At 43.9% G+C, this 12,818-nt stretch overlaps 4 protein-coding genes across 4 annotated transcripts; 2 read left to right on the top strand and 2 right to left on the bottom strand.

The window, feature by feature from the left end:
• Nucleotides 1–3,591: 3,591 nt before the first annotated feature.
• Nucleotides 3,592–4,134, bottom strand: N7484_006752 (uncharacterized protein; the record flags this gene model as incomplete). The annotated part of the gene is made up of 1 exon (XM_057117170.1): nt 3,592–4,134. The coding sequence occupies one exon, from the start codon at nt 4,132–4,134 to the stop codon at nt 3,592–3,594; it is 543 nt and encodes a 180-aa protein (XP_056973053.1).
• A 3,040-nt stretch (nt 4,135–7,174) lies between these two features.
• On the top strand, nt 7,175–8,181 carry N7484_006751 (RTA1 domain-containing protein; the record flags this gene model as incomplete). The annotated part of the gene is made up of 3 exons (XM_057117169.1): nt 7,175–7,343; nt 7,423–7,665; nt 7,733–8,181. The coding sequence occupies 3 exons, from the start codon at nt 7,175–7,177 to the stop codon at nt 8,179–8,181; spliced, it is 861 nt and encodes a 286-aa protein (XP_056973052.1).
• A 219-nt stretch (nt 8,182–8,400) lies between these two features.
• Nucleotides 8,401–9,777, bottom strand: N7484_006750 (Zn(II)2Cys6 transcription factor domain-containing protein; the record flags this gene model as incomplete). The annotated part of the gene is made up of 3 exons (XM_057117168.1): nt 8,401–8,891; nt 8,920–9,646; nt 9,709–9,777. 3 exons carry the CDS (start codon nt 9,775–9,777, stop codon nt 8,401–8,403), a joined length of 1,287 nt encoding a protein of 428 aa, XP_056973051.1.
• Nucleotides 9,778–10,594: 817 nt separating this feature from the next.
• N7484_006749 (kinase-like domain-containing protein) lies at nt 10,595–10,892 on the top strand (the record flags this gene model as incomplete). The annotated part of the gene is made up of 2 exons (XM_057117167.1): nt 10,595–10,822; nt 10,869–10,892. 2 exons carry the CDS (start codon nt 10,595–10,597, stop codon nt 10,890–10,892), a joined length of 252 nt encoding a protein of 83 aa, XP_056973050.1.
• Nucleotides 10,893–12,818: the final 1,926 nt, after the last annotated feature.

Genomic DNA, 12,818 nt, shown 5'->3' with positions numbered 1-12,818 from the left:
TCTTGTGGAAATTGTGGGATGTTTGAAGAGTATAAAAATGTACTTTAGCTGCGTTGAAATGAGAGATGATATTGAGAAATTACATGCTACCAAGGATCTTTTATACCTTGTTCCAAAATTTTCATTTCAATATAGTCTGGTACAATAGAACTTGAAATTACGGTGAGACTTGCTATACAGAGTCTATGTTGCACGGCAGGAGGACTTACAGCGCTGATCAGTGTTAATATGCACATTTGTGGGTAGCACAGACTAGAACTTGAAATTACGGTGAGACTTGCTATACAGAGTCTATGTTGCACGGCAGGAGGACTTACAGCGCTGATCAGTGTTAATATGCACATTTGTGGGTAGCACAGACTAGAACTTGAAATTACGGTGAGACTTGCTATACAGAGTCTATGTTGCACGGCAGGAGGACTTACAGCGCTGATCAGTGTTAATATGCGCATTTAAGGGTAGCACAGATTAGAACATCAGGTAGACTCTGATACAGTATACACAGTACTTATAGCGGAAAGAAAAACTTTGCCCTTCCAAAGATAGCCTGCATTTTCCAGGATTTCAATAAAGATTCAAGTCATTGTAAATGTGGAAATATAGAACACAATCACCCCCAGCGGTCCCCATGCATTTGGCAGGTCGTCGCAGTCCCTGGTAAGTCCCCTAAATGTCATTTGCAGATGCCAAGGTACTGACTAGTTCTTCTTGAGCTCAAGACCAAATAATTTTCTACTTGTTTTCAAGCGGATATCACAAGATAAGGCAGTCAAAAGCCCAGGGGATGCTTTGTGACGTTATTTATGTCTTAGGTGAAAAATATACATCACTTGACGATGACGGGCAATTTTTCGTCGAAGAACTTTCTCTTATTTCTTTGCCAAGAAAAGCTGCCAAAGACACTAGGGGCCAAAACAAGGTCTTCGTCCGTGTCCTTTGACACCTTGGGGGAGGGGGGTTGTTTGGGGTAAGGAGGAGGGCGTAGTTGAACCGTGTTGCATTCGGCCTACCGAAATATCTAGGTGTTGGAGCGTACTGTGTGTTGTTTTCCCATGTTGTAGGCTCTTCGGGCTGGGTGATGAAATCGTCATGATATGGGCTCTGTGTCATCTCTACAGTACGATGGCAGTCCTGGAGGGCCCATGTCAGCTTCCCCGAGTACCGGATATTTTTCGGATTTGGTAACGAATGAGAATCGCTGTGGATAATAGAAGTTGCGTAATAGGATAAGTTCTCTATGGCGTCACTACAGCCTTCTTTTGGATGTAAAATAGTGTGGGCGAAGGCTGCGCGTCACAAATAGACCAAGACTGTATGAGGGTGAAGAAGATCTTGCCAGATCGTTAAAATTCTCTTTTTGTTTGATCTGTTTGCACGATGGATTCCATCGGTTTCTGCAAGAAATTACGGTACTGTACTATAACCATGACTCATTGTGGTTACAAGTGAATACAATACAGCCCTACATGGGTTGACAGGGGAAGAGCTAAGAATAGTTTAACGTGTCTCCACTTAGGGTCCAGGAATTAAATCGTAAGAGTTTAAAGTTAAAACTGATTTCGAATTCCACTGTAATGGATTGAAGAATGTTTCAGCTTAGAAGCATCGATGAGATTGTGATTTTAGGGGAAAACATTAGCCAAGGTGTAGAATAATAGGCTATCCTGATTAGAAGTTAACATAGTCGTTCGTGTGGACATCTTGGAGTTAATTTCGATGAGGCGGCTCGTCGCGTTATGTCCACTCGCCGTATTTCAGAACATAGATGTTTTATGGCAGTGCGTGTTCATCAGAACATCTTATATTACAGTATGAGTATTCTCGAATCACGAAAGATGTGATAGAAAACTGGAATGAATCTGATATCTACCTACTATAGTCATTGCTGGCTAAGTGATAGTATGAGAATATTGTTCGCTTGGGTCACTTGATATAATACATTTGTGGCTTTGCGTAAACTTATCAACGCCATGTAATTTTGTTTTAGATAGATTTAATGGTCAGGGTGAAGTAGCTATAAATTGGGTACTACCAAGTTCCTTAGTAAAATATGAGGAAATTAATTATAAATATACATTAGAATAGCAGTGTGCTATTTGAATGATACAGTTAGTAACGAAATCAGCTTCCTCCGTCAAGACTGCCTTACATTTCATAAAATCGAGAACATAGTTATAAATTCATATTATAAGCTAATTTGGTAATTATGCAGCCGTAATGTTGCGTAATTCGTTATCCCAGCCCTCGGAGAGAACTTTCTATTCGCCGATCTGGGTGACTTTAACATAGCTATTACCAGACGTGGTCAGGGGCTCCAGACGTCGCCGTAAGAAACAGAATTTGTGTAAGAGAAAATCATGAATCGGTAACTAATGGTAGCTTCAATTCCAGCGAACGTGATATAGATTAGATATGTGTTTCGAAAGGGACTAGGTATAATGCATGTACTGTACTATATATATCTTCAGTCAAAGGAGCTTTCTCCATCCTAATAGAGGAATGCCACTGCTCCACCCATAACAACCCAGTCCCAGTGAAAATCTCTTGACTACTGCATATGCACTATTATTTTCACTTCAGATCAGTATCCCTCACGCAAAGAATGTTTCGAAGCCTGATTTAAACTCAAACGGGAAATGGCTCAGCTTAGCGATCCTTCGAGAACAACAAATCTAATATTCTTAAGTAAATTAGGACACTAAACTGTACCTAGCTACGCCACACTCCCAATGATTGTCCTTTGCCTCAATGCTGAGCCCCAAACCCCAGATTACTATACCTCCTATAAGTTTAAATAAAGTGGTATGGTCTTGGCATCATGGAACTCAAATCCAATCAATCTCTTTGAAATGTGAGCCAGGTTTCAGGTGACACTGTCCCCGTTCCAGAATTACGATAGACTCAATATATTTGTGGCGCGATGTATGACGATTATTACATTACCCCCAATAGCACTTGAATTTTAATCGCGTTCCACAGGCCTGCGTTCCAGATTTGTATTACAAGAAACATGGTCGTTCGGAATTTCTGGTGAACTTTTATAGACCGGTGGACGCAAGTTAAAGACTGGGGGACTGGGCACTGAGATATTGGGATGTTCCTCGACTTCGTAGTCGGCCGGCCTCTTACGGATCACCGGCATGTCATGGTTTATCTGTCATAAATTAATATATCTTATAGGATTGGATAGTAGTCATATTTAATATACCAGATCGTCCTCGGTCGGCATAGGCTCGTCACTAGTGTTAAATGTGTACATCCACCCACTTGGCATGCGCATAGTCATCCAGATTTCGATGTTGTATCTATCATTGAATTCTTTGAGCCTCCTGAAGAGATTGTGACGACGTTTCCTTATTTTTTCCTGCCCTCTTTTTTCATTTTCATTGCTAGATCTTTTGGCATTGGTTTTTGACATAGATGCGGCAGCTGATTATTGTTTAGCTCTCGCTGATTGAGCTCATATTATGATTTATATAAGAAACGTTGATTAAATCAAAATGAGTCCACGTTGGAATTAAGTCAAAAAAATAGGTCGCACGCAAAAACATGATAAATTCAATGGATGCAAAATGTTCAACGGTCATATATCTAGACCCAAGGTTTCTCCCAATATGCCTTCCACTTTCCAGCCGCAGTTCTTTCTTGGACCACTGCGTTGACAAGTAATGCATCGATTCTCTCGCAGGCTTTATTCAAGAACTCATCATTTGGTATGGGCTCTTCCGGCTCGAAGTAGTGCTGTAGTAGCCTCGTCTGGTATTCTGATTCAAGCTCCTGCGAAATGTAGCGCAAATCGCGTTCTAAGTCACGACAGACTTGTGTGCAGGTTTTGTAAAATTCATTCTCCCGACGTATACAACTAAGTTCCCAGTTGCGAATCTTAATCCGTTCCTCTGCGGGTAAATGACTATCGCGAGTGCTTTTGAGAATCTGCAAACGACTAGCAGAAGCGTCTATGGCGGAGCTATGCCCTAGCGTGTCTCGAATCTCATGGTCGATAGTAGTGACAAAGGGTTGATCAGGAATTGAAGTAACGGTTGAGCGGTTTCGCTTATGGGTAACAGGCACCAACTGCAGTTCCACAGATCCAGTGGACCGGCTATACAGACTTGAATGTGGCCGATCGGCCATTATGAAATACCAATAATCCCAGTCAGAGCTGGAAACCTGCTTGATAAAGCGCGACAAGGGGCAAGTCTGCCTACGAAAAGTAGTCTTTTGGTGGCTGTTAAGCCTATTATGCAGATATTTCGTGAAGAGAGGTATTTGACTAAGGTTAGTCGTTTTCCAATATTCTATTTATCTACTTCCTTCCATATTCATAATACCCTCACGCTAAAGTATAAACTACGATATCTCTCCCTTCAGACTGCCTTCAGTTAGACTGAATACACAACTGAGTAGAATTGATGCCCAAGCCAAATTTCCAATAATAATCCTCGTAGCTGACTACGAGAATGGAATTCCATTCCCACTCGCCCAAGGAGATGTTCAACATGATTGCCCACCGTGTATAATTTACAGATATTTCAGATAAGTGGATGCATTTTCCTCAATCAAACGTTGAACTACCTCATTTCTTCAAAATATAAGACTGGTCAATGGGGTGTTCAACGCAGTTTCTAAATCATACACCCCAAGTTTGGCACTCCTGGTAAATGAAATACCTATACCTACACCTACTAACAGAGCCAAACTCTGAAGATGCCTACCACCATATGGATTCACCCCGTTGAGATGTCTTATTCAAGACATAAGAATAGGGGCCAAAGAAGGCCACACAGTAAGAATTTGGTTTGTTATAGGTATAGTAAGTCCACATAATTAGGAGCGAACTCTTGATCTCTAATACAGTAGTATTCGAAATCAGATTTACCTCTACACTCTTAGACCTTCATTCCCGAACCCTAGGTTGAAACATGCTAATCCAGATATAGTAACTATGTCGATCCCCTAGGTCTCAAAATAGAACCTGTATTTTATATAACGCGCCGGGATCTCCCTTGATATAAATTACACGAAACTCCTATACGTATGATACCACTCTACCTCTTCTCTCCCAGCAACCAGGACCTTCCTTTATGCACAACGCTCAAGCGCTACTATACGTTAAGCTGGCAACATGGCCCTAAGACTTCTCCCCTCAAAGCTACTTCTTATCCGCGATATGATAGAGAGCCAGTCGCTAACTACAACTCAAATGGCTAATGAAGCCGAATGCAGCAAGGTCACCATCATAAATATTCGCAGAAACTTGCGGCAGTTCGGCAGCGTCCACGCACCCCTAACTCGCATAGGTCGGAAACCAACCGTAACACCGCTTATGATCGACGCACTCTGCGACCACCTGTCGAAAAAACCGGGCCTATACCTCGATGAGATGGCTGTCTTTCTTTGGGATGAGTTTCATATAATGATCATAACCTCTAGCATTAAGAAAGCCCTTGTTGCTAAGGGTTGGTCTAAAAAGACGGCCCGGCAGCATACAAAGGATCGTAATGCCGACCTACGAGAACTTTATCTCTATAATTTGTCGGATTTTCAATCGTACCATCTAGTTTACGTTGATGAATCTGGATGCGATAAGAGGGCCGGGTTCAGGCGCACCGGCTGGTCACCACTTGGCGTGGCCCCCTTGTAAGTATCGTAGTTCCATCGCGACCGACGATATCAGATACTACCCGCGTACTCTCAGGATGGGATCGTTCTCTCACGTGTATTCCGCGGTTCAACCGACGCCGTTGTGTTCGAAGACTTTTTGGCTCAGCTACTTGAGCACTGTGGACGATGGCCTGAGCCTAAATCGGTTGTGGTCATGGACAATGCGTCATTTCATCATTCAGAACGGGTTGCGCAGATGTGTACGGACGCTGGGGTGAAATTAGCGTACCTGCCGCCTTACTCACCGGACTTGAATCTAATCGAGGAGTTTTTTGCTGAGCTGAAAAGCTTTATCAAACGTAACTGGAGTTACTACGAAGTGGATCCCGATCAAGGTTTTGATACATTCCTCGCATGGTGTATTGACACAGGCGGTGTAAAGAAAGAGAGTGCTAGAGGTCATTTTCGACACTCAGGCTTGAAGATAGAAGTTTGTGGAAATTAAAACGCATTTATAGAAGGGCTCAAGGGCTTTATTATAAGTCATTGGACCTATCTTGCAGAAAATCCTGATCAAGGGTTTGGCTGCTTTCTCGAATGGTGCAATGACAAGATTGTGGCAAAGGAAAGCAATGCTAGAGGCCGTTCAGGCACGCCGGCCTAACTATTGAAGACTTGGATTTGTGATATTCTCTTCCCAGCGACCTCAGTATATGGAGCATACGGTCCGTGGTCTCTCAAGAACAACCACACCACTCTGAATCAATGACACAAATGAGTCTGTCGGATGTGCCGAAGTCTGTCTATCGACGAATCTTTGAAGAAACATCGCGTTAAATGTAAAAGCAACCTGGAGGAGCATGAACTGTTTTCATGAATTCGATAATGTTAAATACTTCTCCTGGCGCGTGCTATGTTACCTCCCACCCTTAATGCCATCGCACTAAAACCCTGTAGAGCCTGCGACCGACTTAAGATCGATATTATCCAAGCTCTGAGGATTTTCGAAACTAATGATGTAAAGACGCGCTCGGTATCAGTTTTACCTTATCTTCATTCTTCAATTCTATTGTTGAACTCTGTTTTGCATGAGCCATATCCCATACGGTTAGCCTACCCCTGAGCCAGTCTCTGATAGCTCATAGCAAGAACTGATTGAAATACCAGGTTACAAAAATATCGTTGATATGTGCAGGGATCGATTGAAAAGAGGTAACCCTGGGAAACCTGCGAGGTTGATAGGTTGACAGTCTATGGCCCCACCACCAGGCTGTGATTGGCTCTCGTATCGTCGTACACTAAGCCCGAATAGACCGAGTATGGCCCCTACTATACAGCAGATTCCATCCACTCGCGCTTTGCACAGCCCACTCGAGCAGAAGGTCATTGATTCTAGTACCCACGGGGTTCAATGCCCATGTCTTGAAAATATTTTGCTATTTAAGTAAAGTCACCCTCAGCACACTCCCAGCTTCAGTCCAAACTCATACTTCTTCAAGTCTTCGTACCTCTTCGCCACTATTCTCACTAGGATATCCTTTGTCCCTGTGGACCAATTCCGAAATCCACCATGAGCGACTCTAGCCAACACATCGATTTTAAACTTTACCGATATACACCTTCTGTCGCGGCCGCTGCGATCTTCATCGCCTTGTTTATCATAACGACTGTCTTCCATCTTTGGCAGCTTATCAGAAGCCGCTCTTGGTACTTCATTGCATTCATCCTGGGAGGAATATGTCAGTATTTCAAAGAACAAGGGATTCGTTATTGGTGACTAGTAAGGAGTGTATCAAGCTAACTATAATGCCCTGATAGTCCAGATAATTGGATATATAGCACGGGCTTTGTCACATGCGAACACCGAGAGCGTGCCCATCTATTCAATTCAAACAATCCTCATTCTATTGGCCCCCCCGTTATACGCTGCATCTATCTATATGGTTCTTGGGAGACTGATTGTGCATCTTCGTGCCGAAAGTTACAGCATGGTACCATTAAAATGGATGACTGGCATTTTCGTCACGGGTGATGTGATAGCATTTGTGATGCAGGCAGCAGGTATGTCCCACACTAGCATGGTTAAGACTGTTCCCAATATAACATGCTAACAAAAAGGTGTTTATAGGAGGAGGAATCATGGCGAGCGGTACGATCGATGCAATGAAATCCGGAGAACATATTACGATAGGTGGTCTATGTGTTCAACTGGTATTCTTCACATTTTTCGTGCTCACATCGGTTATTTTCCATGTCCGCATCCGCTCAGGTCCGACGCAGCAGGCGGTTGAAGCGAGACAAGACCACGGCCTGTGTATCGTCCGCAGCTGGGAGTCCGTTCTTTGGGGACTGTACATTGCCAGCATTCTGATTTTAATACGATCGGTCTTTCGTCTCATCGAGTATGCACAAGGAAATGATGGCTATCTTATCAGCCACGAAGCATTCATGTATGTTTTTGACGCGACATTGATGTTCTTTGCGATGGTGGCGATGAATGTGCTTCACCCGTCCGTGATATTGTCCTTGACCCATAAAGCTGGTCGCGGGTCGATGGAGGCTTTGAGATCTCTCTAGCGGACACAGTGAAGACCTTAAAAATGATCCAGTGGGTCAAGAATTCTGAGAAGAGTAGCGCGAAGTAAAGCGTTAAGAGAAGCGCTCAGGGAGGTAGAAGGTTGAGGGATCTGTGTACATTCTGTGCCATTGACTAGGCTTGTCTCTGCTTTTAATTTCTGGATCCAAATTTATTTTATATAGACTGTTTCCAGAGACAACCTATTGACCCCCAGAGTTTCAATTGCCCAGCATTCCTGAATTTTCACTCACATCATTTAAGCCACATACCGCCCTTGGCCAAATAACCCATGTCTTGAGATCTGAAGGTAAGGACTCTGTAATTTCAGTGAGGAGTGCTTTGTGCCAACCATGCAAAAACCAATAGCCATCGAGGTATTGCAAAATTATACAATAGTATGCTAGAAGCACCAATGAGAGAGGTGTCAGGTGCATGAAGAGGCGAATGGAACCCCGCTGCAGCAAAATAGGCCACACAAAAGCCGCCCCAGGCTCCAATGGTTGGCTCGCGGTACGCATAAAGCGAAATGCCGTCCTCAGCTTTGTCAACGCATCCAGGTACTCGATTTGTTCCTGGGATCCTCTCTCTTGATTTTGGATGAGATTTATCAAGTCAGCAAATGGCGGTTCTTCGGCCAAGGTTCGATCGATATTGTGGTGGCTTCGGTATGCGTTAGCTTGGAGCCAGATCAGACTTGTTTGTGCACATGCTGTGATAATGGTACCTTGATAGATCACCCACGAGGCGGTAATCATCGTGAAGTAAGGAGCTTAAGGAGCTCTGATGAATTTCGCTATGGTATGGTGCGAGAATAGACTCTACCCCTCGGCACATGTTGAAAATTTTCATTAGCATTTCAATGTGGGATGCCAAGTGCCCCCGACCTGGTTGTGAGCCAATTTCCAAGGCAGACTGCGCGCAGACATTGATAACTATTAGAGAGGAAAGTCCAAACAAAGGCACACAATTTTCTGTTGATATGCTAGCGAGCCTCTCCCTAAAGCGAGCAAGAGATCTGTGCAGATGATATGTGGACAAGTCTGCGTACTCGTCCCGTTTCTCACGTTCCGATAAATTGCAGCTCAGGAAACTCAAATGTAAAGAGGAAATTGCGAGCAGACCATGCATCAGGTAGTCACATGAATAAGCCTCCTTGGGAAGTGAGATAGCCCAAACATCCTGGATGTCATTGCGATAAGAGAGCGTCTTGGCGACTGACGTGCTGAAGTGATGCATGAGCTCAAGGTCCCGAGGTTCAAAGCCTGCAGTTCTAGCCAAATCACATAGAGGGGGTCCTGAAAGTGATACAACCGCGCCAATCCCTGAAGTGGAGGGGCTTTGACCTGCTTTGGACATCGATGACTTTGGGCGAACTGGGATCCGTCGTTGCTGCTTCAGGTCCGTCACAAAGACGCAGTTACTCTCATACTTTAAACAGTTGTGACAAGGTTGCTGCTCATTGCACTGCAGGGAGAGATGAATGAGCTTGTGTAGCGACGCAAGGACAAGGGGCCAAGGCTGAATACCTTCACTCTGCGTCTCTTACATTCAGTGCAGCCATTACGAGATTTCCGATGAGGTCTTCGAAGCGACATGATGACTTGGGTCTCGCGGAATCAACGAGAAGGAGATTTGCTCGACGGGCTGGAACCTCGACTAGATAGCGTCATGTGACTAATATTCCAGGCAGTCATTTCCTCAAAGACATGAGTCCGGATCTTCATTTGATCCGTTCCGAAGTCTGTTATTCTGCAGTCAGACTGGACCCATAATTCTCCAGAGTGGGTTAATCCAATACAGAGATAAGTTACTTGGGATCTACACGGCACCATTGCGGGTAGCCAACTTTCATTGTGACCAGGTACCAGATTTTACCTGCATATTGCCAAGATGGAATTTTGCTCGCTCGTACTGACGCCAGCTGGACTATGTTTTCTATTATTACTTCCCAATATCTATTTTGAAACTCTAATATGGTTCAAACTGATTTTATATTACTGACTGTCCTGTAACGGAGAATCACACGATGAGACATTCCGTAATGTATGAGCATCACTCATAAGCTAGCCTTTCATCGCTCTCGTATTACTTTCCACATTGAATAAGTAGTCGCTGAACCTGTGTTAAATATGACCACTGCATATTGGATACAGACGCAAAAGGTAAACAGCTGGGCTCTCAAAAAAGCGAAACCTAGTATTGCATAAGAGAATAATTGTCCTTTTAATGAAGGATTTCTAAGAATAAGAGCGTGATATCAAGGCAGCTTTTCCCTTCCCAGCTCCAGGGTCAGGTCACGGGGTCATGGCTGACGTCACCGCCTGCGTCTGGTCGCTAGGTCTCCATAACAACTAATCGTTAGGCAACCTTGAATACTCCCTGTTATAGAACGCGACACAGTCTCATGCTAGGATGCATACCAGTTCTCAAATCGCGATCGAACTCCTTTCCAGCTTAAAGTCTATTTCTTACGCTTGCGCTGTGCTCACTCCTCTCCCTGATGGCTACGTGAATTATGTTTACCTTGGAAAGCTCGTGTCTGCTCTCCCAATCACTCCGCCGACAACACAGATCATTGTCAAGCACGCTGAGCCCTTTATCGCTGCCAATTCTGCCTGGAAGTCGCCGGTAACCCGAATCGTATGTGCGATTCATTCTTAATAATCATGAATGCTGACATTTTCAGCGTTACGAAGCTCTCATGCTCTGAGGAAGATAAATTTACTCATCAAAGTCCCTCGGTTATCCTATCTTAGAGTAAACTAGAGTTTCTCTTGAGCGGTACCCGGTCCAGCGTTGACCTGCATTATTATTAGTAATTTTCAAATCATGTAGAATGGCAAATTCCTGGATTGAAAGGTTCCGTGATTCAAGTGTATACAAGTTATCATTAGTGGTAAACATCGCACCTATCACGTAATTAAATTTAAATACGTTCCGTTAATCGAAACCTCATTCAACATTAGTTTCACAAACGTAGATTCGCATAATTGATGTAGCTTCTATTTCACTAGCGGCATGTCGGGGTTAACAGAATAGGTACGAAAAATTTCCCTTCTTCTATAAACGAAATGATGAGGGTCCATCGTGAAGGCTGTGGGATGGATCCTATCCTCTCCACTATTGCACATTGAAACCAAGTATGTAGATTTAGATCATACCATTGTTAGTGGTAGCTAAAATTTGGAATTAACAAGGGGCCTGCTTATCGTCCTAAGAGATGAATTACATCAGTCTATTATCATGGGAAGAAAAGGTAGGTTCAACAATCTAACGAGCGGCTTGGATCCACTCTCTGATCTGTGAGCACATCATTTCCATTTCAGAATGAATGGGATTCTTTTGTGGACCCACCTTTGCCGCAATGTTGACAGAGACTCTTGGCAATTATAACGAGTTAGGAGCATAGAATAGACATATCTATTAGTTAGACGACGTGAGGGGTCGGTTTACCACCAATCGCAGTGATGTACATCACCCCGCTTATAGGACGTTCAACGCGAACCCCGATCGGTCATATCACGGGAAGTTGACCATCAATCGTAGGATGTAGATCAACCCCGCTTTTCAGACGTTCAACGCAAACCCCTGTTAGCTATATCATATCATATTAACCACTAGTCGTAGGATGTAGATCAACCCCGCTTTTCAGATGTTCAACGCAAACCCCGATCGGTCATATCACGGGAAGTTGACCATCAATCGTAGGATGTAGATCAACCCCGCTTTTCAGACGTTCAACGCAAACTCCTGTTAGCTATATCATATCATATTAACCACTAGTCGTAGGATGTAGATCAATCCTGCTTTTCAGATGTTCAACGCAAACCCCGATCGATTATATTACGGGATGTTGACCACTAATCGTAGGATGTAGATCAACCCCGCTGATCAGATGGTTAACGTGAACCCCTATTGGTCATATCACGGGAAGTTGACCACCAATCGTAGGATGTAGACCAACCCCGCTTTTCAGATGTTCAACGCAAACCCCGATCGGTCATATCACGGGGAGTTGACCACCAATCGTAGGATGTAGATCAACCCCGCTTTTCAGACGTTCAACGCAAACCCCGATCGATTATATTACGGGATGTTGACCACCAATTGTAGGATGTAGATCAACCCCGCTTTTCAGACGTTCAACGCAAACCCCTGTTAGCTATGTCATATCATATTAACCACTAATCGTAGGATGTAGATCAACCCCGCTGATCAGATGGTTAACGTGAACCCCTATTGGTCATATCACGGGAAGTTGACCACCAATCGTAGGATGTAGATCAACCCCGCTTTTCAGACGTTCAACGCAAACCCCGATCGGTTATATTACGGGATGTTGACCACCAATTGTAGGATATAGATCAACCCCACTTATTAGACGTTCGACGTGAACCCCTGTTGGTCATATCACGGGATATTGACCGCCAATCGTAGGGTATAGAACAACCCCGCTTTTAGCCTTGAACAAAGATTACTATTATTTACGTCGTAGGAGAGGTGCGATGTTCACCTCCTAACAATAAAGATATAGGACATGTGATATTCTGATGAATTCTATTACTAATTTAAGTCCCGCAACGCAATAGACGGGCGTTCCTGCAGAACGTCCTACAAGCAGGGTAGATCCACATAA

This window comes from Penicillium longicatenatum (assembly GCF_028827895.1).
Source record: "Penicillium longicatenatum strain IBT 33135 chromosome Unknown contig_3_segment0_segment0, whole genome shotgun sequence".
NCBI lineage: Eukaryota > Fungi > Ascomycota > Eurotiomycetes > Eurotiales > Aspergillaceae > Penicillium > Penicillium longicatenatum.
This window is presented reverse-complemented; position numbering and strand designations above follow the sequence as displayed.